This window comes from Rhyacophila brunnea, unplaced genomic scaffold (assembly GCF_057557595.1).
Source record: "Rhyacophila brunnea isolate RB1 unplaced genomic scaffold, BYU_Rbru_1.0 scaffold_13, whole genome shotgun sequence".
In the NCBI taxonomy this organism is placed as follows: Eukaryota; Metazoa; Arthropoda; class Insecta; order Trichoptera; family Rhyacophilidae; genus Rhyacophila; species Rhyacophila brunnea.
In genome coordinates, this window is record NW_028232785.1 from 11,749,548 (window position 1) to 11,772,372 (window position 22,825).

The 22,825-nt window shown below is 36.6% G+C and overlaps 2 protein-coding genes across 3 annotated transcripts; both read right to left on the reverse strand.

Annotated features, from left to right (window-relative positions):
• Window positions 1-310: 310 nt before the first annotated feature.
• LOC147076485 (uncharacterized) lies at window positions 311-10,042 on the reverse strand. 2 transcript variants are annotated; one of them, XM_085941153.1, is made up of 2 exons: window positions 9,554-10,042; window positions 311-966 (listed from the first exon to the last, which is right to left on the reverse strand). In XM_085941153.1, the coding sequence occupies exons 1-2, from the start codon at window positions 9,593-9,595 to the stop codon at window positions 688-690; spliced, it is 321 nt and encodes a 106-aa protein (XP_085797279.1). In that variant the 5' UTR covers window positions 9,596-10,042; the 3' UTR covers window positions 311-687. The 2 variants fall into 2 exon arrangements, with proteins under 2 accessions (XP_085797279.1, XP_085797278.1); XM_085941152.1 differs by lacking the exon at window positions 9,554-10,042 and adding an exon at window positions 2,283-2,472 and having other exon boundaries at window positions 315-966.
• LOC147076486 (uncharacterized) lies at window positions 6,821-7,878 on the reverse strand (the record flags this gene model as incomplete). Its single annotated transcript, XM_085941151.1, has 1 exon — window positions 6,821-7,878. A coding segment is annotated over one exon (1,056 nt), but the record flags the coding sequence as incomplete, so codon positions are not given.
• Window positions 10,043-22,825: the final 12,783 nt, after the last annotated feature.

A 22,825-nucleotide genomic window follows, 5' to 3' on the forward strand; every position in this document is an offset into this window, starting at 1 on the left:
TGATACCTGTAATATAGATAGTCTATAAGATATCCAACTTTCATCTATATGGGTCAAATAGTTTTTGAGTTCACAAACACTACAATTGTATGATTTGTAGGTATACCATATTATAAATCACAGTTTCCAACGCATCACATTATCAAGAAATAGTGCACTGAGGTACTGGTAGTGCACCAATCAAAATTCAGGGTATACAACAGTCATACAGGGCGTAGTTATCAATGAAATTCTTAGTGATTTTTCCGGATTTCTCCGCACTAACACAAAGGGGTGGAGCTAAGTCTCAAATAACAAATTAATAACATCAATTGACAAAATATGCAATGTTTTAATATTTTTTTATTCAATAATAATCAAATCAATGTATACCTACACAGTCGATATAATATTTTTATTTAATATTTAATGTATTATTGAAGTGGTATCATACACTTATTTTTAACAGCTGGATTTATGCTAGCCCGTTTTTACACCATTTCAGCTTACGAACAGGTTGTTAAATTTATAATGTATGTCACTGAATTGAATATAATTTCAATTATGCGCGAAAGATAGTTATGTTAAACAGCGATCTGGTTCTTAGATAATAATAACAGAGCTGATCTTACAATATTCAATAATAATTCAGACACTTGAAAAAGTCATTATCAATTATTAATTAGATCGCATGGAGAGTTTTCATGATTACCAGCACCTCCTCTTGATGCAAAGACAGAGGTCGTTCTTGGGCTTCTGGAGATGGCACTGTTTGTACCAGGCCTGGAAGCAGCGACACTTGATCAGTTGAGGGTGCTTCTTGCAGTAGTCCAGCATGTTCTGGTAGGGATTCACTGGTGGCTTGGTGCAGGGTGGTTTGGTGGGTTTAGTGCAATGGCATGGCGGTTTGGTGGGTTTAGTGCACGGAGGCTTGGTGGGCTTTGTGCATGGTGGCTTCGTGGGCTTCGGGCAAGCGTTGATAGAATCCTGTGAAGTAGAAATTTAATAAAATTGTGCTAAAACTGTGAATTAGTCAAAAATCTTTAAGCTTCGATATAAAACACTTAATCAAATAAATTTTAATAATAAATGCGACTATAAAATAATATGTAATAATAAGATGGGACCTGTTAACAAATTCACATTTTATAACATTTTTATGAGAAATGGATCTTAACCATTTGCTCAACACACTAAACACACGTTGATAAACAATATTGTAATTTTCCAGACACATGATTCGAATCCAGGACCCACGATATTATAAACCTGATGCTGGAGTGGAAGTAGTATGTTAAGATTCGACATAAATAGTGCACACTAAACTTAGTCAGTCATGCTTATTTTTTTTTCATTGAACAAAGAATACAATTTGCAGATGGTGCAGTTAGTTTTTAAAATTCAATTACACCCTGCTTAAATTAAACCATAATGGTTTAAGTACACTATATGTATAGATAGACGATACGATCAAAATAGTGCACACTTTTCCATTCATACTTATTTGTTTTCGTTTAAATAAAAATACACAATATTACATGTCGGTAATTTTTTAAAATTCATTAAGCCCTGCCTAAACTACACCATTGGGTCTATTCTATACTTATCGACCGCTAAAGTGATAAAGTAATAAATATTATCATACTTAGGGTAGGTTTGTATCAAAATGTTAGCACTTATTGTAACAATTACACGAAGTTGGTTTTTATTGTTGCAATAAGTGCTATATTTTAACAGCACCTATCTTGCTGCTGTTGAAATATCGCACTTATTGCAACAATAAAAACCAACTTCGTGTAATTGTTACAATAAGTGCTAATATTTTGATACAAACCTACCCTAAGTTTGATACTATTTATCACTTTAGTGTTCGATAAGTATAGAATAGACCCACAGAATCGATAAAAAATATTCTTCTATCTATAAAATATCTAAAATTATGTATGATTTAATGGATTAATTTTAGATATTTTTTATAGATAAACGAATATTTTTATGACTATTATATGTCATGGAATTTTAAAAATGAACAAACACTATCTACACTTAGTTCAATAAAAATACTCGTAAATACGTTTGACTGACAAATTGTAGTGTGCACTATTTATGTCGGATCTTAGCAGCCTAATTCTACCCTTAGCCACTGCCTGAGGCGTAACAGCACTGCCATTGTTGTCAGCCACCGTCTCCATTTCGAATTGTAAAACTGCGCAAACATGATTATTCATTCAACTAATTGGTATTTTTGAAGTGAGTGAGTTTGGAAACCACTGATCGATGAAATAATAAATTAGATATCTCACCACCATCAAAATGACAGCCGCCAAAAGGAAGATGATCTTCATAATGAAACTGCAATTATAATTCGCCTGGACCAGAATAACTACTTCGCAACGTATTATTCTATCTGTCGAAAAATGTAATTGTTTTTCTTCTTTTATAGGTATGCCATATAGGTAAGTCACAAACCTACGATTACTTTATACTATTGATTTAAAATTAAATGATATTGTTGTCTTTAAGCAAAGATTTAAACTAGTAAACAAAGTTTGCACTACATATGCGTTTGTTGTTTATTTTTTATTTAGAAGAAATACCCAGCAAGTAAAACGTGATCTTCATCGAATATATTGAAGATATGAAAACAATTAACGATAAACGATTTCCGACTGCCTTTCTACAGGGCATGCTCACCTTTCACACTCTTGAATCTCGTAGGTCACTTCTGATCTTGAAACATTTTTCCCTGCTATCACGAGGGATGGTTTCCAATCCTGGCGTCCTAAAGAATTTAAATTGATATGCACCTGTCAATCATAAATTACCTGCGCGGTCGCAGCCATGATATATTCTGGGTCAGAATTGTTTCTTTGAGTCAAGTCTGTCAGGCACCATTAGCGAGGGATGCAAGACTAGTCAATGTGCTTCCTCCAACACATAGACATTTTCAATGATGTACTTTGGATTTTGTTTTTGAAACTTTATTTTACCATATAAAATTGTTTATGTTGTTTTTATTATTATTATTATTATTTTCTTCTTCTCTCTTGTGAGAGTCATCATCATCATCATCAGCCGGGGTCAGTCCACTGCTGGATGAAGGCCTCCCCAAGCTTTCTCCAACTCTCTCGGTCCTGTGTCGTTCGCTGCCACGTATTTCCGCCGAACTTTACCAGTTCGTCAATCCAGCGGCTTTTAGGGCAACCCTGTGGCCGTTTCGTACCGCTTGGGTACCATTGTATGACGGCATTTGTCCAGCGGCCGTCCTTTCGGCGAGCAATGTGCCCCGCCCATCTCCATTTCAGCTGTTTGGCAACGTCTATTACATCGCGTACTCTTGTCTGCTTCCTAACCCATTCGTTTCTCTTACGTTCCTTTCGCGTGATGCCCAACATGCACCTCTCCATGCCTCGCTGTGTGACTCTTAGCCTTTGGACATCTCTCGTGTTGAGGGTCCACGTCTCGCGTAATGTTTGTTATAATGTAAATCTCATGTTGTGAACGTCCTGAATTTTGATTTGTTATGTCCACAATGTTTTCTTTTCTTAAATAAATAAACTATGTATCTGTCTCAAATTAGAATCTCCATTGCTCGCCAACCTGCAGGTCAAGTCTGTATAATCGAATGGAGGGCCAGCCAAGTATGGCTGCCGCCCGAGTACCACTTCAAAATGCTGTCAAAAATAGTATTCATATTTTTCATTCTGCAACTACTCTCGTGGGACGTCACTGCATTATACTTATTAAATATAATAATATTATTAACAATCGTGTAATTAGTTCAATAATAGTAATATCATACAATATAATATACAGACATTGAAGATGTCGAAAGGCAAATCCTGGATTCATATTCTATTGTAATAGTACAAATCTGAATATAAGTTATAGATCGTTATAGACTAAAAACTTTGTAACAAAATGTCACAGAATCCTATTACTATTTTTATAAATATGTATGTATGACATCTCAAGTTTCTTATTAAAAATGAAATGATTTTCATAATAATTCCCGAACTGGAGTGCCATTTTTAATTTATTTTTCCACGAGACGGAGCGGTAGTCTTGAGGATTACACGAACCGGAGCTGGGCTTCGGTGCGTTTCGTACTTTGATTTAATAAACAAAAATCGATTGCCAATAGTAGCTTGATTTGGAAGAACGATAATGAGCAGGTATTAAAAGGCCAATAGTTAAAATTTGTCGTCATTAGTATGTCACCTCGTAGCATAGTGGATAATGCGCGAACGGGGCGTAAACCCAAGAGATGCAGGTTCGATCCCTAACGATTACCGATACAACCGATTGGTTATAATATATAGTGTTTTTCAAAATGACGTATGTTCAATAATAATTAGAATGGTACATTCTTAAATCTTCTCAAGGAAATAGTTAATTTCATAGTTAAGTTAATAACAATAGAATTGAGGAACATTAGTGCGTTATAAGCAAGAAACACGGCTTCATATAACACTGAAAAATACACTCTCTTTATATTATTATTACTCTGAGTGAGTTGTTTACCTAATATAAATAAGGTATCGATATTCCACTTGCGTGAGTGAGTTAGTTAAGTGTTGTTTAATAATTTCTTAAAATAAGATTCACCTGTTGTTTTTTGCATTTTTGCAAATTATTATTCCACATTTAATTTGATATTGTGAGGAGAAACGTTAATTGTTTTTTTCTATTATCTCAGTAGTTAAGTACACATTTTATTCAAATATACATTATTTTAATTTCAATTATTGTTTCAGCCTGCATTGATTTTATGTACTCAATTAATAAACCACAATTTATTGATTTAACACATTATAATTTCTTGAAAATGTTGAGCAATTCAATTTTTTTAAGCAAAACATTGTGGAGAATGGGAAAGACGTTCACAAAATGAGATTTACATTATAACAAAAATATTACCCTCACAAGAGCATAGCGATGGATCCAATACCAGAACGTCTACATTTTTGTAATAAGGGATTCAACTTGAATTTCCTAGAACGCCTTTAAATTGATAAAATATTACCCAAATATAATTATTTTAAAGTTCTAGTAAATTTCATCATGTTTCTCCCAGTCTCCCTCTCTCTTATACGTTTATGTTCTGTCTTACTGTCTTTGTCTGGTGTTTCAGACTCAATATTTGTCTGTGAGCTGGTGGATCCGCCCAGCGGATCCTTTGTAGAGTCTGCTGACTTTTCCGAGCACGCCATCGCTGAACTCGTACATTTGTTTATAGCATCCATAATGTTTCTATATTGTTATTGATTGTATTTGTTGTCTAAGGTTACAGCAACCTATCCCTATTATAATTACCATACTAACTTATCGACGCCCACGGTGGCCGGGCGGCTTATAATGTCACGGTTTCCAGGTTCGATTCCTAGGTTAGGGAAAATACGCATATTGATTTTCAATTTGTATTTGGAGTCAGAGTATGGGCAAGTGGCTAACATCCATTTTTCATTTAAAAAAAATGTTAATACAAACCTCCATTCTGTGGAGACCCATACGGACAAGCGGCGGTGTATTTGACAGCTGATATATTACCAGGTAGGTATTATTACCACGTTTCTATTAGTTCGTATTCTTGTTTGTCCGGTACAGATTTTTTCTTCTTTGTCCGTGATTTTTATTGGACGATTGAAGATTTTTAACTAATTTCCCGACTAGCTATACATTTGAAACTTTTAGAATATATCAGAACACGACGACAATGCATTCTTTTAATACTTTTAGCCATTTTTAAGCAGAATTGAATTCATTTTCAGTTAATTCTGTTTTGTATGGAAAGTCATTATTGTTGGTTAAGGGGGTCCTAGCAACGAAATTATTAATATTTAATATATACGTGCGTTACTACGGAAATCAATATGAAATGTCAAAATGACATTTCAGTATTCTATAATATTTATTCAGTATAATACAATAAAAAGTTTTTATTAATACATAGAATTCTCAAGTTTATATGATTCAACAGAAATTTAAAAACGTGGTAAGTATATAAAAAGTTATTTTTATCTTGTAATTTTTTTAATTATACAACCTTATTTTTTTAATCTATTGTCTTGTATTATAATATATTGGTTTATATTGTATACCATATACGAAATTATAATACCCAGACAAATAATAATTATAAAAACAAATAAATAATTAGTAGAGAATTAACATCAATTGATAACAATTTGTATTACAAAAATAGCCAACAATAATTATTATACATTTGTTATCAATAATACCTATTATCTATGATATATTACAATGAATTAGCTTTACGGTTAGAGGCAGTATAGATGTGTTAACAAGAGTTGAGGCCAAGTAATACTCACACAGACGCATTGTTTACAAAAAGGATGTTTCAACGACATCAACGTATATGCATGTTGTCCTCTTTTCGCTATAAGCGCAATTAGTAGGCGTAAGCAAGACAAACGTATGTTTCTCGTAGACGTTGTGCAATGTCCGTTGCCTCAGAAATGCAATAATACACACAATCTTTCGAATCTGTGTACGCATCAACTCTGGCTGAGAGACCTATACCTACCACATGTTAGTGAATTATTAATCTGCGGACCAGTTGTTACATTTTTTATGTCAACGCATACAAAATATTTTTGTAAACAATCAATAGGGTTCTAGGGTTACCAACAGGTGAGCAGAGACAATAATTTGTCTTTATACTCTCAAGGGGGTAGCATTTTGAACCGTTGAGTAGTGAATAATGGCTTGCAGCACAATTCCGCTATATCTTGGTTGAGATGGAATTTAGATTTAGGGCTTCATGGTTGTCTTGCATGGTTTATTGGTTGTCTACGGGCGAGCTGGTTTTGCAAGTTCCGGTCAAGGTTTGGTGGGTTTTGTGTAAGGTGGTTTGGTGGGCGGTTTGGTGGGTTTTGTGTAAGGTGGTTTGGTGGGAGGTTTGGTAGGCGGTTTGGTGGGTGGTTTAGTGGGCGGTTTGGTTGGTGGTTTAGTGGGCGGTTTGGTGGGTGGTTTGGTGGGTTGTTTGGTGGGTGGTTTGGTGGGGGGTTTAGTGGGTGGTTTGGTTAGTGGTTCAGTTGGTGGCTTGGTTGGTGGTTTTGTGGGTGGTTTAGTAGGTGGTTTTGTGGGTGGTTTTGTTGGTGGTTTTGTGGGTGGCTTGGTTGGTGGTTTTGTGGGTGGTTTTGTCGGTGGTTTTGTGGGTGGCTTTGTTGGTGGTTTGGTTGGTGGTTTGGTAGGTGGTTTCGTGGGTGGTTTTGTGGGAGGTTTCGTGAGTGGTTTTTTGGGAGGTTTGGTCGGTGGTTTCGTAGGTGGTTTAGTTGGTGGTAATGTGGGTGGTAGAGTGGGTGGTAGAGTGGGTGGTAATGTGGGTGGTAGAGTAGGTGGTAGAGTAGGTGGCAGAGTGGGTGGTAGAGTGGGTGGCAGAGTGGGTGGCAGAGTGGGTGGCAGAGTGGGTGGCAGAGTGGGTGGCAGAGTGGGTGGTAAAGTGGGTGGTATAGTGGGTGGCAGAGTGTGTGGGAGAGTGGAAGGTAGAGTGGGTGGTAGGGTAGGTGGTAGGGTAGGTGGTAGGGTAGGTGGTAGGGTAGCTGGTAGGGTAGGTGGTAGGGTAGGTGGTAGGGTAGGTGGTAGGGTAGGTGGTAGGGTAGGTGGTAGGGTAGGTGGTAGGGTAGGTGGTAGGGTAGGTGGTAGGGTAGGTGGTAGGGTAGGTGGTAGGGTAGGTGGTAGGAGGGTAGGTGGTAGGGTAGGTGGTAGGGTAGGTGGTAGGGTAGGTGGTAGGGTAGGTGGTAGGGTAGGTGGTAGGGTAGGTGGTAGGGTAGGTGGTAGGGTAGGTGGTAGGGTAGGTGGTATAGTGGGTGGTAGAGTAGGAGGTTGAGTGGGTGGTAGGGTAGGTAGTATAGTGGGTGGTAGAGTAGGAGGTAGGGTAGGTGGTAAGGTGGGTGGTAGGGTAGGTTAAGTGGGTGGTAGGGTAGGGTAAGTGGGTGGTAATGTTGGCCATAAAGTGGGCCAAGTAGTCATCGGATACGGTGGCTTTGGTAGTGTGGGAGAAGCATCCTACAGAGAAGAAAATACACCCACAATAAATTATCATTTATTTTAACAATATAGTGACAAATATTTCATGTTCCAAAAAACTAGTGTCTTTAAATTTATTTATATTTCACTCAAAAATATCATGACCTTACGTCCATAATACTCAACGTCTGGAATTGAAACCTGGTGCTATTGTGTTCGGGAGACTCGGTCACAATAGTAATGGTATGTTTAGTTTTTAATTTCAAAATTCGTGGACAAGCAGAATTCGAAAAAATCAGCAGTCACCTCCTCGATCGCAGATGATCGAAGAGGTACATGAGATCTTTTTTCAGGAGTCGATATCGGACAGTGCTCACCCATGTGATCGCTAATAGAAACTAGAATGTAGGTTTATTTTGATAATGTAAACCACGTGCACAATTGTAAAGCAGTCGGCTCTCATTGGTGTCAGTTTTATTTTTTTTCAGTAGGTACACGAAATATTGAGATATTTAAAACAATTCGATATTAACAATCGCGAACTTCATATTCGACAGATTCTCCTCGGTTTGCTTTCGCAGGACTGAGACGAAGATGAGAACTTGAAATAACTCTTGGTATTGGATGAGATGAAAGGTTCTAGGGGTTAATAAAATCTCCCTCTGACAGGTCGTCTCAATAATGTCCTGCGTGCCGCCGAATGCCTAGACGGATGGACCGTAGCCGTGGAAAAGGTTGTCAGAGCACCATCAGTTACCATCCTCAGTCACGATGTCACAACGAAAAATAAAATAATGAGATTTTTTTAAATGCATTTCACAGTGCAATACAAAATAATAATATATAGGTAGTAAAAATTCTTAAAATAAAATTGCCACTATATTATTATACTTTGAAAATTGTGCAACCGACCATCTTAGCGTACCACATTATAGGTAATTCATAAAAAGCGAACCATTCTTGTTCTATTTTTCCCACTTTGAGAACTTGCTTATCCTACCGGGTATGGTGACAGTTTTGAAGCAGGGTTGACTTTATTACATAATTTCCTTTATTTTGTTAACTGTCAATTCATGGTGGAATTGCATTGTATTGTTGTTTTTATTTAATAAAACGCAATTTTTTATAGTACTTATTCCACTTTTAATTAATATATTAGGACCGGTTTCGTCCGCTTCAGTGGGAAAAAATAAAAGCAAGGAACACAAAGCGCACAGACTATCTACAAATAATATTGAATACACATTATATAAACGAGGCAAACGTTAATAGATATTATATTACAGCCGTAACTATAGAAAATAAAAAATTCTTTAACAAGTTTATTTTATTTTTCAACACTCGACATTCATTTTGTATTCTCTGGTTTTATCTTTAGTGTTTGACAACTATTCTGATAATGGGTCCGTATACCTTCTTATACACTGAATTAGGTCATTGTCAATATATAAAGATTCGGGTGTTCCTCAAGGATCAAATCTTGACCCTAGTATGTTCAATTGTTTTTAATCTAATATCCTAAGTACACATAAGTTTTGTTTTATAAATAAAATAAAATATAAAATAAGAGTTCATATCTTACCACCACCAAAAAGACCACCGCCAGCAGGAAAATTATCTTCATATTGAATCTGCAATACTACTTTACCGGGACCAGAAAATCTTTTATTCTGTCGAATAATACGAGTACAAACTTACTTCTTCTTTTATATAGTATTTTAATTAATATTTGATTACTTTTCAGTATTAGTTTAAATAAATTTATACAATATTTTCTATAGGCAAAGATAATGTTTAAGCCAGTGGTGGCGAACCTATGTCACGCGTGCCACCAGTGGTATGCGAGATGATTTTCCATAACACGCGTTTGAAAAGAAATAATTACAAGATAAAAAGATTTTTTATATACAACGTTTTTAAATTCTGTTGAACCATATAAACTTGACAAGACTAGCTTAAACGATCAAAAAAAATATACTTGACATGTCATATTGATTTCCATAGTAACGCACGTATATATTAATAATTTTGTTGCTATGACCCCAGACCCCTAGCAACCGATAATGGTGTCGAAATAACTTTTCATACAAAACAAAATTAACTGAAAATTAATTCAATTCTACTTAAAGATAGCCAAAAGTATTAAAAAATGCATTGGCATCGTGTTTTGATATATTCTAAAAGTTTCAAATATCTAGCTAGTTGGGAAGATAGTTACAAATCGATTGCGAGATTTGTACCGGACAAAGAACCACCGGACAAATAAGAATACGAGCTAAGAAAAACGTTGTAAAAATACCTATAATAATAATAAATGACAGATCGCATTGTATAAAAAATACCAGGCAAATACTCTTCAAGAATAAGCATTACATTAAATGTAATGTAATAATTGCATACGACATTCCTTAGGCTTTATGACGTGTCAAATATAATATGATCGCACTAACTTCATCAGGCGGCGGGGGATGTCGCACCGCGAGCCCCTAATTTTGATCAATTTACATTGCTTGAGACCATTGTAGCGAGAGATTGCCTCATTTTATCGGAGCAATTCTGGTGTCAATTTGTACGTAAAGAATCAAACTAAATAATACACCAACAAATCATTAAATTTATTTCCACAAAAAATGGATGCACGATATTAGAAACAAAAACTTAGTATAATTCTGTCAGACAGTTTCAAAAATAGTAATTGAAAAAAGTGATAAAGCTATATTATGTGTGCTATGTTCTGTTTAGGGAATCCAATCCCCAGCCAAAATTCTGATCTCGGGATTTCGGGATTACAATTTGACAATCCCGGGATTGGCATTTTTTTCCACTGTTAATACAAAAATGTTATATTTACACATAACATTGATAAAATCGGTCAAAAAAAATCAAGTATAATTTATAATATTTAAGACATCTATTGTTAATATTGTATATCTATGTTCAATCTTGCAAATACTTAAGTTTAATGGAATAAATAATATTAAATATATATATATATATATATATATATATATATAAATAATAATGTGAATTTAATACGAGATTGCCGTTTCTGATAGTAAAGACTTAGTAGATTAGCAAAATTTAAAATAGTAAAGCAAACAATCATGGCGTTTCTACTTATGGCCTTTCCGCTTCATAAATCTAATTAGCCAGCCAAATATGAAATTGACGTAAAACGTATGAGATTATGGTGGAATTACTTTGTTAAAAGTGCGAAGCATTATTTTTTTCCAATCTTTCTCATTTTTAATAATTTATGTGATAAAATAAAATGAATCGGCAACTTACACATGGGTATAAAAATCAAACTTCATTCAAACTCAGTTTATTTCTAATGTAGTTATTTTTTATTAAAAGTATTTTTTCTGTTATATTTTCGCTTTTATTTTACGTTCCATAAAAATTGATAAAAAAATCAATCCCGAAATCCCGGGATTATTTTTATCAATCCCGGGATTCATAGGTATCGAAAATAGCTCGGGATCCCGGGATTGGAATCCCTAGTTCTGTTAGTGATATCTAGAACATCATCATTTTGTAAATAGGATTCTTAAAAACTATTTTTTTCCCATGAAAAACTACTCGGCACGCGACACAACCGAAAAATAATATTTCGGAAACTTTGGCACGCGTACGTAAAAAGGTTCGCCAACCCTGGTTTATACAGTGTGTTTATTAGATTTTATTCAATTTAGAATAATCAAAACAGTTTTTTAAGTGATTTTTTCAGTTTTTCTCATCTTATCAAATCAAATATGTTATATTTTTCAAGTGGATCGTATAGACACCACATTTTGATTATACCTAATAATAATAATAAAATAAATAAGTACAAAATTAATATCAATGGAAAAAAGTTTAATATTCAAAATAACAATTTCTATATAAAAATATTCAATAATGTTTATTTACAGATTTTTTATCAATAAAATTACACCTGTAATATAAATTATGATATCTATAATTAATTAGTTTTTCAGTTTACTCTTTACAACCGGTTCACTGCGTTGTGAGATATTATATTACAATCTTCAACACTACAATATGAATATTATCAATAAATATTTTTTTTTTGGATTTCTTGAATCAATACACTCCAATGATAATATTATGGGACAAAAACTTTAACTCGAGAGGCTCTTAAATTCGAGAGGAAATACTGCCTCTCGAATTTTAAATCTCCTGACCAATTGTTACTTTTTTTTTATGGTGACACATAATGTTATATTATTACAATGTACAAAAATATTTGATAAACATAAATTACTTCAAACTGACACAATTAATTATAAATTAAGTGGGGGTCCAGGGTCACCAGCATGTATCTTTGATTCAGAGACAGGGGTCTTTATGCTCTCAAGAGGGTAGCATTTTAAGTCCTTGAATAGTGTATATCTTGCAACAATGTTCTGGTTAGGATTCACTAGGGAATTCACTTAGGGTATGATTTCTGATTTATGAACGAGCCAGGCTGAAAGCCTTGAGAGACGAGGAGAGAGACCCCGACCGAACCGAGGACCGCCGGACTGACTACCAGACCCAAGACAGGGTAGTCAAACGATCCGTGCGGTTGGACAAGCGCAATTTTATGAACCGGCAAATTGAAGCGGCAGAGGAGGCAGCAAGCAGAAATGACACCAGGAAACTCTTCCGAATCACCCGTGAAGTCTGCGGCAGGCGACCACCGACTCCCGGAGCCATTCGTGGTCCCAGTGGAGCAATAGATTCTGACGCAGAATGCGTCAAGAAGATTTGGAAGAATCATTTCTGCGGAGTGCTGAACCGCCCACCCCCCTTGGATCCCTTTGACATATCTGCGGAAGCTTTACTTTTGGACATTCCCCGAGCGACCGACATTTCCGATTGCCCGCCCACGCACACTGAGATAAAATCGGCTGTGAAAAGGCTCAAGAACGGAAAGGCACCGGGGGGAGACGGGATTCATCCTGAATTCCTCAAGTACAGCTTGAGCGCAATCCTGCACCCTATGTTTCATCTGATGACAAAGGTGTGGGAAGAAGAGCGCTGCCCAAGGGACTGGGTGAACGGTGAAATCATCACACTTCTTAAAAAAGGTGACCCTCTAAGCTGCGACAATTACCGAGGCATTACGCTACTCAGTGTTCCGGGAAAGATTTTGGCAAACATCATTTTGATGAGAATACGGGACCCAATAATGCACGTCCTCAGGAAAAACCAAGCCGGGTTTCTACCTGGTCGAGCGTGTGCAGACCAAATCCACAACCTTCGATGTCTTCTCCAGCAGAGCCATGAGTTGAACAGTCCGATGGCCTGCTGTTTTGTGGATTATGAGAAGGCTTTCGACAGTCCGCACCGCCCCTCCCTCTGGATGATACTGGGAGCATACGGGATCCCTCCCAAGATCATTGCCATAATCAAAAGCCTGCACGAGAATAGCGAATGCTGTGTCAGAATTGGAGACACTGTCACGGAATGGTTCGGGGTCACGACCGGAGTCAGACAGGGTTGTGTCCTTGCACCGTTTCTCTTTATCATTCTCTTTGACTTCATACTACGGAAGTCAATACCACCCGACCGAGGCATACCTGTTACCCCCACGGTGAAGCTATGCGACCTGGAATACGCCGATGATGCTGTCCTATTCGACAACTCAATCGAGGGCATTCAAGAGACAATCGACAGGTTGCATAACAACTCCTCTCGCGTTGGTTTGAAAATCAACGCGAAGAAAACCAACGTCTTGTGCAATAGCACCTGTCCTGATCCAGATTTCCCTCTGATTAGCGATGGACAGAGCATCGAGAGCGTCGACAGCTTCAAGTACCTGGGGGTACACATCACGGGAGATGGCATTTTGCAGAAAGAGCTCGCTATCCGAATGGGAATGGCTGGAGCAACATTCAACTCGATGCGAAATGTCTGGGACTCACGATTGTACTCGGTCAAAACCAAATGCCGCCTATTCGACGCTTGCATTCTGACGGTGCTGCTTTACGGTAGCGAATCATGGCACCTTACGAAGGCTCAGAGCAACCGTATACTGAGCTTCGAAAACAGATGTTTGCGACGAATACTGGGTGTGCGGTGGTATGACTTTAGGAGCAACGAGGAGATAAGAGAACGTACCAAGCAGCCTCTCATCACGCTGAAAGTGAAGAGGCGACGTTGGACCTGGCTCGGCCACGTGCTGCGGATGCCAGAAGAGAACTTTAACCTGGCTTGCCTGCTCTTCAAGCCGACCGGATTCCGGCGTCCTGGAAGGCCGCTAAATACAATCTACAGAGTGTATACGGCGGAGCTACGGGATGCTGGTTTGACCTGGAACGAAGCAAGAAGACTGGCGAGCGACAGGGATTCTTGGAGGCGCCGCGTGGTGTCCATATGCTCCAGTTAAGGGGCGGATATGGGCAAAGAAGAAGATGATTTCTTGGTTGTCTTGCACGGTGGTTTGGTTGTCTTCGGGCAAGGTGGTTTTGTGGGCTCCGGGCATGGTTTAGTGGGCTTTGTGTAAGGTGGTTTAGTAGGTGGTTTAGTTGGTGGTTTGGTAGGTGGTTTGGTTGGTGGTTTGGTTGGTGGTTTGGTTGGTGGTTTGGTTGGTGGTAGAGTTGGTGGTAATGTAGGTGGTAAAGTTGGTGGTAGAGTGGGTGGTAGAGTTGGTGGTAGAGTCGGTGGTAGAGTCGGTGGTAGAGTGGGTGGTAGAGTGGGTGGTAGAGTCGGTGGTAGAGTGGGTGGTAGAGTGGGTGGTAGAGTTGGTGGTAATGTAGGTGGTAAAGTCGGTGGTAAAGTGGGTGGTGGGGTGGGTGGTTTAGTAGGTATTGGGCACTTGGTAGGCTTTGTATACGGTGGTTTCGTAGGCTTTGGAGTGCATGGTGGCTTAGTAGTCTTCGGGCACGGTGGTTTGGTAGTTTTCGGACACAATGGAATTATGGAAGAAGCGTCCTAGAAAATACAAACACAATATTTAACTATTTACGTTCATGATGGCCAATTTGGTGCAGCGGACGTCTCGTTAAAGCACGGGTTCAATTATTTTTCAATGTGTGTTTGATTTTTGACCTTTATACGATCATAACTTTTACAAATGTTTTACTAGAATTTTTATAAAGCGCATTTTTTTATTATAACACATAAGAAGAAAACGAATATTATAATATATTAGCTTGTATGTTTACAACCAATAATTAATTTTGAGGGTTAAAAGTAAAAGGGGAAAAAAGTAAGTTTTCCCAAAAATATTTTTATTCTCTAGGAAAAAAACTAGCCCCATATAAGTACACGTGTGTTTATACAACACAAGTGTTTATACACTGTGTTTTTTCACATTTTAATACATTACTTGAGATTTTTAGCAACTCTTATACAATGCATATTTCGCACGTATGAACGAAGCGACCCTGTTATATATTATTATATGTCACAGAATGAGTACCATTATTATTCATAATATCACTGGACAATGTCCCCACGAATTGTTTTGTGCAAAGCTTTGGGGCAGAGCAAGGGGCAGTGGAGCAATGGGGTTTTACCCAGAGCAGAAGAGGACCGAAGCACCGAAAATTTGTAGTGCTAGTGGAGCAGATGTTGTTTTTAATATTAAATTTTCGTCCTAAAATCCAATGAAAATAAATTATATTTGACACGTCTTGGCAACACTGGAATTGTCTAAACACTGCCGAGTGATAAATCATCTCACTTTTTTTGACGGAAGAGGTAGATAATGAAAGACGAGTTGCTGGCGGGAATTTTGTTTAATAGAATTAATTATTAAAAGGACGAATAATAAACCTTATTTCAAAAAAGACCCTGGAGCGGAGCTCGAGCAAGGATTGGGTCACGGAACGGAGAATTTCAAAATAGGATCCGCTCCAAGCCTCCGGTTTTATCTTTAGTGCGTAACTAAGTATTCTGTTAATGGGGTTATTTAAAGTTTATAGACCTTCTTAACACGTATCTTTAAATACATATAAATTATAACAAATGTCACATCTTACCACCACCAAAAAGACCGCTGCCAATACGAAAATTATCTTCATTTTATCTTTACAATACTAACTACCAGGACCAGAAAAACTTATCTTCTGTCGGATAATGTAAATGTTGCCCATCTTTTATATAGTATTATAAATCTTTGATTACTTTGCAGTATTGATTTAAAACAATAAATAATATTTTCTCTAAACAAAGACCAACTTTGTACAGTGTACCTTTGTATTATTTATTTTAAATTTAGAATTAAATAACTGCTCGAGTGATTTTGTGGAATTTTACACGTTTTTATTAGCTCGTATTCTTGTTTGTTTATCCAATACAAATCTTGCAATCGATTTTTAACTAACTTCCCGAATAGCTAGACATTTGAAACTTTTAGAATATATCAGAACACGATGCCAATGCATTTTTTAATACTTTTAGCCATCTTTAAGTAGAATTGAAATCAATTTCAGTTAATTCTGTTTTGCATGAAAAGTTATTTCGGAAGAAATCCGTAATTTTCCTAAAGTTACGGTCCTAGCAACAAAACTATTAATATATACGTGTGTTACTATGGAAATCAAAATGACATTTCAGTATTCTATATTATTTGTTTGTTTTTTTATAAAATAGCAAAGAAATGATTTGTTGACAATTGCCTTATTTGTCCTAAATTATTAATACATAGCATAAAATTGTCAAGTTTATATGATTCAACAAAAATTTAAAAACGTGGTAAGATTATATAAAAAGTTATTTTTATCTTGTAATTATTTCTCATCGTATCTACATCTTGTTTTGGTGTCTTCCAATTTCGCTCATCGAGCAGAGTATTTTTCCATGATTTTACCGAGGCTTTGACTGCGACTTGCTGTCATATCACCTCTTCTCATCTAGAAGAGAATCCGCCGATCAAGGACCTCACTCCAATTCTGTTAAAGAATATTACAATTTTGGCAAGCTCTTCCGTCCAACCACCTTTCCACTCGACGACATGCCCAAAGATATCCGCAATTCGCATCTGTACTCTGTGTCGTTCATATTTAGGGCATTGTACTTCTATTATGTACAATGTCCTCCAAAACATCACATTCATTGCAGAGCTGCGAATCGCTTCTTTCCATGAGGATATAATATCTTTTACCTATTGTCTGTCTTGTTCTTAGCCTCAGTATCAGCTTAAGCTCATCACTCTTCAATGGAGACTACAGAGTATTAGGATACCACCTTTTGACTACAAAAATCCATGTCTCTCGCCAGACTATGCTCAATTATTTTTAATGTTTTTTGTAATTTGACGTTATAGTCGAAGAGGGTCTAGAATTATGGATAAGTCCAGCAGAGCATTCACCCTCCAGCGCCAGTTTCGAGTAAATACATGGAAAGCTCTCAATATCATGGCCCCCACATCCTGAAGCGGGCCCCCAGGTCATATGGAGCACTGATCGCGACAATTGCGACAATAGCGGATAAATAGCCACTAAACAAGAAACAAAACACCATAAATAATTATAAAATAAATTCTACACACCACCACTACTATCATATCACTTCAAATTGCCTCACACAGCTACATATTTGTTATGTTAATATTTACTGAAATAGCACCGCAGGCGACTTTTTTAGTATTAGAGTAAATTTGTGGCCTGTGTTTATCTCACTTAACTGATTGACCTACCATTCAGGGCCCCTCCTAAGCCCGCACCACCAGGCTAGAGCAGTGGCGCACCCAGGATTTATTATTGGAGGGGGCCCAAGGAGGAAAATGTAAATTAGTCCCATAGGCTCTTTTTCTTCTTCATATAAATATTTTTAGATATTTTCACAATACACGGCGGCGATATATTTGTACAGTTTCTCCTAGTTTTTATTAAATTGGAGGCATAGTGGTGGTAACCGTTGAGCGTGTCATCAGCGACTGGCGGATTGGAAGTGAACAGCGACCATGCTGGACATGTGTACCTAGTATGCTAAAAGATTACTTAAATAATATCGGCTGTGCTACCCGCTTGGTCTAGAGCAGTGTTTCCCAAAGTGTGGTACGCGTACCCCCTGCGGTACGGGAAGAGTTTGGTGGGGGTATGCGCTGCACCGGGTTATGGCTACGCCTGGTGCAACAAGCATTAATACAATATCCATGCTAGAAGGTTTATCGCATGCGGAAGAAGAGCAATTGTTGGAATTATTAACTTCAGACGGATTCTTGCAAAATAAATATAAGGAGTGTACTTAAACATCATTTAGGTTGCAAATGCAACATGTGTATCCAGTTTTAACAGAGACATTCCTGAAATACATCTTGCCTTTTCCAACTTCATATCCATGTGAAGTTGCTTTTTCAGCATTTGTAGACATTACGTAAAAAAGGAACAGTCTTTTGGGTGTGAAACCGCACCTCAGATTAAAATTAATTACCAATGAATGTTATTTTTTATAATATAACTTTGATTTATATTTTATTATGAATGAATTTTATTCGTCGTTTATTATTATTTTGTTTATGTACTACAAAAGGAATATATAAATATATTTTGATTGTTATTAAAGTACTTATATGCATTTTTCTCAGTGTTACGAAAATTATAGAAGGGGTACACAGATGTCGAAAGCTTGGGGAACACTGGTCTAGAGAGCTACAATATTTATGCCGAATTTCACCGAAAAAAATGTTCTTTTGATTTACACCACCACCGTAGTGGGTGTAGTCGTTCTTTTCGACGAATGTTTGTCGTAGATTTTTGGTTTTTCAATATTGAGGTTCCCACATATTAATCGAAAATGGACAAAAAGGGATTATTGCATTTAAATTATACACAACTCAATACAACACAGCCTAATATCTCGCTTATCGGTCTTTTATCTATTGCACTCGGTGTACCTACACCATGGCCCCCACATCCTGAAACGGGCTCTCAGGCTAGGGCAGTGGTCGGCAAACTGCGGCTCTTTGGCCCCTTGAGTGCGGCTCTGCCACAGATGCTCTCTGCCATATTTGACATGGCTACAAAGAAGAAACAAAGAAAATGGAAGAAGATAACCGTAAATGTAATGTTGAATAGACCGAGACTTCGCGTTTATTCAAAACTTAAATGGCTTACCGACCTGTATTTATGTCTCGGGAAAAATTTGCGCATTGAAATTTAGAAAGATACAACTAAAAACTCGTAATTTTGTGCTAAATATTCTGTCGATGATGCAAGGAAGAAAGCAGCTGAGGAGAAGAGTCAATAAAAATAAAGTTCTGTATTTAATTAGGTACTGAATAAAATCTGTCAACAATGTTAATATTGCAAGTTTTGTGGTTAGTAAAAAGATTTCCAAGAGAGGAAATCAAGAGTAAATTAAGAAATCGATTTATTGATGAGAACCTGGAATCGTGCTTAAAATTAAATCAACAACATAAGAACCTGACTTAACCAAACTTTACAAGGAGATGCAAGGCCATTATTCACATTGAGTTTGTCACATTGTCATGATTCAATTTTATGGATACCTGACTTACAATTTAATTTTTATTAATAAATAAGATCATTATTACGTATGATATTCAGTTTTATTCAGTGTACCTACCTATAATTTATTTAGGACTTAAAACTTTGACTAAAGTAAGTTGGAGAAGCTCTGAAAGCAGAAGGTGGAGTTACCCTGAATGGGTCCCATAAAATATTGGGCTACGCAGATGATTTGGTGGTGCTCGGAGAATCTGAAGAAGAAGTCAGAGATATTTTTACTCCTCTGGAGGACACAGCGAAAAGGTTGAACCTACGAGTAAATGTGGGAAAGACCAAGTATTTGAAAATGACAAGAGGCATTGAACCCTCTGGAAACATTGGAATAAGAAACTCCTCGTTCGAGAGAACCTCTCTCTTCAAGTACTTGGGCTCCAACATTACCTCTAAAAATGAAATGTCCCTAGAGCTCGCTGACCGACTGAGAAGTGGAAATGCAGCGTACTTCGCGCTGAGTCGTCTGTTCAAGTCCAAAATGCTGTCCATCAAAACGAAATTCCGGGTGTATAACGTGGTCATCAAACCAATCGTCATGTATGGATGTGAAACGTGGGGTTTAACAGAAAAACAAGAAAAGGCGCTCCAAGTGTTTGAAAACAGAATCCTCCGGAGAACACTTGGACCCGTCAATGAGAACCACCGGTGGCGCATCCGCACAAACGCTGAGCTCTTCGACCGATACCAACCTAGAATTACTAATATTCTGAGGTCAAGAAGGCTCAGATGGGCGGGCCACGTTGTACGATCTGAAAGATCTAGAACTCTCTATAGGATTTACAAAGGCACACCAGCTGGCACTCGACCTCTTGGCCGCCCTCGACGGAGATGGGCGGACAACATTCAAAGGGATGCGGAAAGGCTGGGGATAGTCAACTGGGAAGAGAGAGCGCTGGACAGAGATGCCTGGAGAAACATTGTGCAGTCGGCCATGGACCTGAACGGCCCCTAGCGCCAGTTTAATAATAAAGTAAATTAGCAGTGTACCTACTTACTACCTACGTATATAATTTAAGTTTAAGGCCTATGGGTTCATTCGTAAGAATCAAATTTGACTTAAGGGCCCGCTGAAGAGCCCGCCGTTCAAATATAATTTAGTATAAAAAGGACCTCGGCGTCGTAACTACGTCAATTTAAATCGATCTTTTCGCAAAAATCACTAATCATCGGAGATTTTATTTCAAGAAATATTATTATTATTACTGATAATTTCTGCCACGCGGAGAATTATTATTATTTTATGAACACCTGCGACATGAAGCCGATCAGAAAACAGCGCTGTCAAAATAATATTAAGCATTCATATTTTTTAAATGTTAATTTCATCATGGTTTTTAATCAAACCTGTGCAAGTACGTACTGATAACTTGGGTGGATTTTGTAGCAAACATACTATTGATATATATACGGGTATATTATTATTATAACCCAATTCAAATTGAACATAGGTTGATACTCAAATACTATTATAGTATGTTTATGATTTCGAGAAAATAATACGATGGTATAATTAATCCATATCAATTATTTGAAAACATTACATTCGCACTTTGCACAAAATTACAAACACATTCGAAGTTTGCCGCACACGTACAGACCACGTGATATTTGTTTACGCAAAATCGTCGCTTTTCAAAATGGCGAATTTGATTACCAGATTTTACTGCGATGAATCAGTATGTTCCTTTTTGACTTTTTTTATTCGTAGGTTTGTTTACTATGTACACCGAGAAATTTCCATTTATAAACTCGGAAACGATTTTTACAGAAGAGTTTTGGAATATAATGCAACCAAAACTGGAAAAAATTCTATCATGGGTGTTGACTTCCTGAATTAGCTAACCCCAGGTCCATGCCACTACGTGAACCACAGTGAATATTAAGCCATTTCCACACTGGCAACAAGTTGCTGGCAACCTCATTAAATTTTACGATACTTACCATAATTGCTTAAGAAATTTTACAATAATTATCGTAAAATCTAACGAGGTTGCCAGCAAATTAACTTGTTGCCAGTGTGGACCCGGCATTAGATGCACAAAACTTAAATAATATATATTATAAATAAAAATTTAAAATTATAAATATATATTATGATTTATGTCTTCGACAGCCCTGATGAAATAAATGTGAAATATGAGTCGGATCAGTCACAGAGCAAATTTATTAACACAAACAATTTTGACACGACCTTTTTATATTAACTAGTAGACCAGATATTATGGACCACATGTTAAAAAATCATATTTTCAATTCTCAAGGCCATTTCTGTAGAACGTCCTCTTAAGCGCCACAACAAAATAGCAATACGCGGAGCGCGCATAAAAAAACAAAAACGCTTCGCTCGGCGTCTCTGTGAGTAGATACGAAATCAGAGGTTTTAAAAGTGTTGAATTAATAATATTTTTTTTCCTAACAAATTTTATAAACATTTTTGTGGTAGGTAGAATAAATTATAAGAATAAAAATAGTAGACCTCCAAATAAGAACCTCATATTATTGATATGCTGAATTTGTGAAGTGACACCTTTTCTTGAACCTATCATATTGTGGGTTCAAATTCAAATATTTTTCAAAAAAAAATCTAATACTTATGTATGTTTCTGAGGTGTTTCAAATTGGTATATTATTTATATATATCGGTGTGTATGAATACAAAAGTTATTCATTTTTTCATGAGCTCACATTACAAATTATAAGTTTAAAACATTCACAAGATGCATAAAATATTTCTGTTATTATTGCGTTTTTATTGAATTATAAAAACATGACTCATAAAAGAAAGCAATTCAATGAATATTTGTCGAGGTACAATTTTTTTTAAATTTATTACGCAACAATCAAGATTTAAGAAACCATTATTATAATAACGTGTATTTGACGGCAGTACGTTTTGGTCGCCGCGGAGGATTTCGGAACATTAGTGTGTATAGAAAATTAATAATTGGTTCTTTAATTAGTGTACAGGCTTAACGGTATGTAATGTATTAGAATAACTATTATAAATTATTATTTTTTATTTTTTTTTCTTTTCTATTGATAGCATCTAATATAATTATGATATTGAGGGTTTCTTATATCCATCGACCGTGTTAGTCTAGGATCAATGAGTTCAGGCAATATACAATTCATATAAATCTTGTCAGTTGTGATGTAAAGAGTAATATTGTTTTTATTATTCAATGAACTAGGTTCTTACCTCAATATATTTTTTACTTGTGTTAAATAATTACTAATAAATGCCTAAGGTGATTCCATTCAATTCAACGCGGCATTAAATATATTAAATTCTAATGGATTTAAGTTTTGTACTATTTCATTTGAGTCGTTTTATGCAATCCTGGTTTCGCCTTTCGACATCGTCAGGCACTATGCGCACTCATCAAATACACACT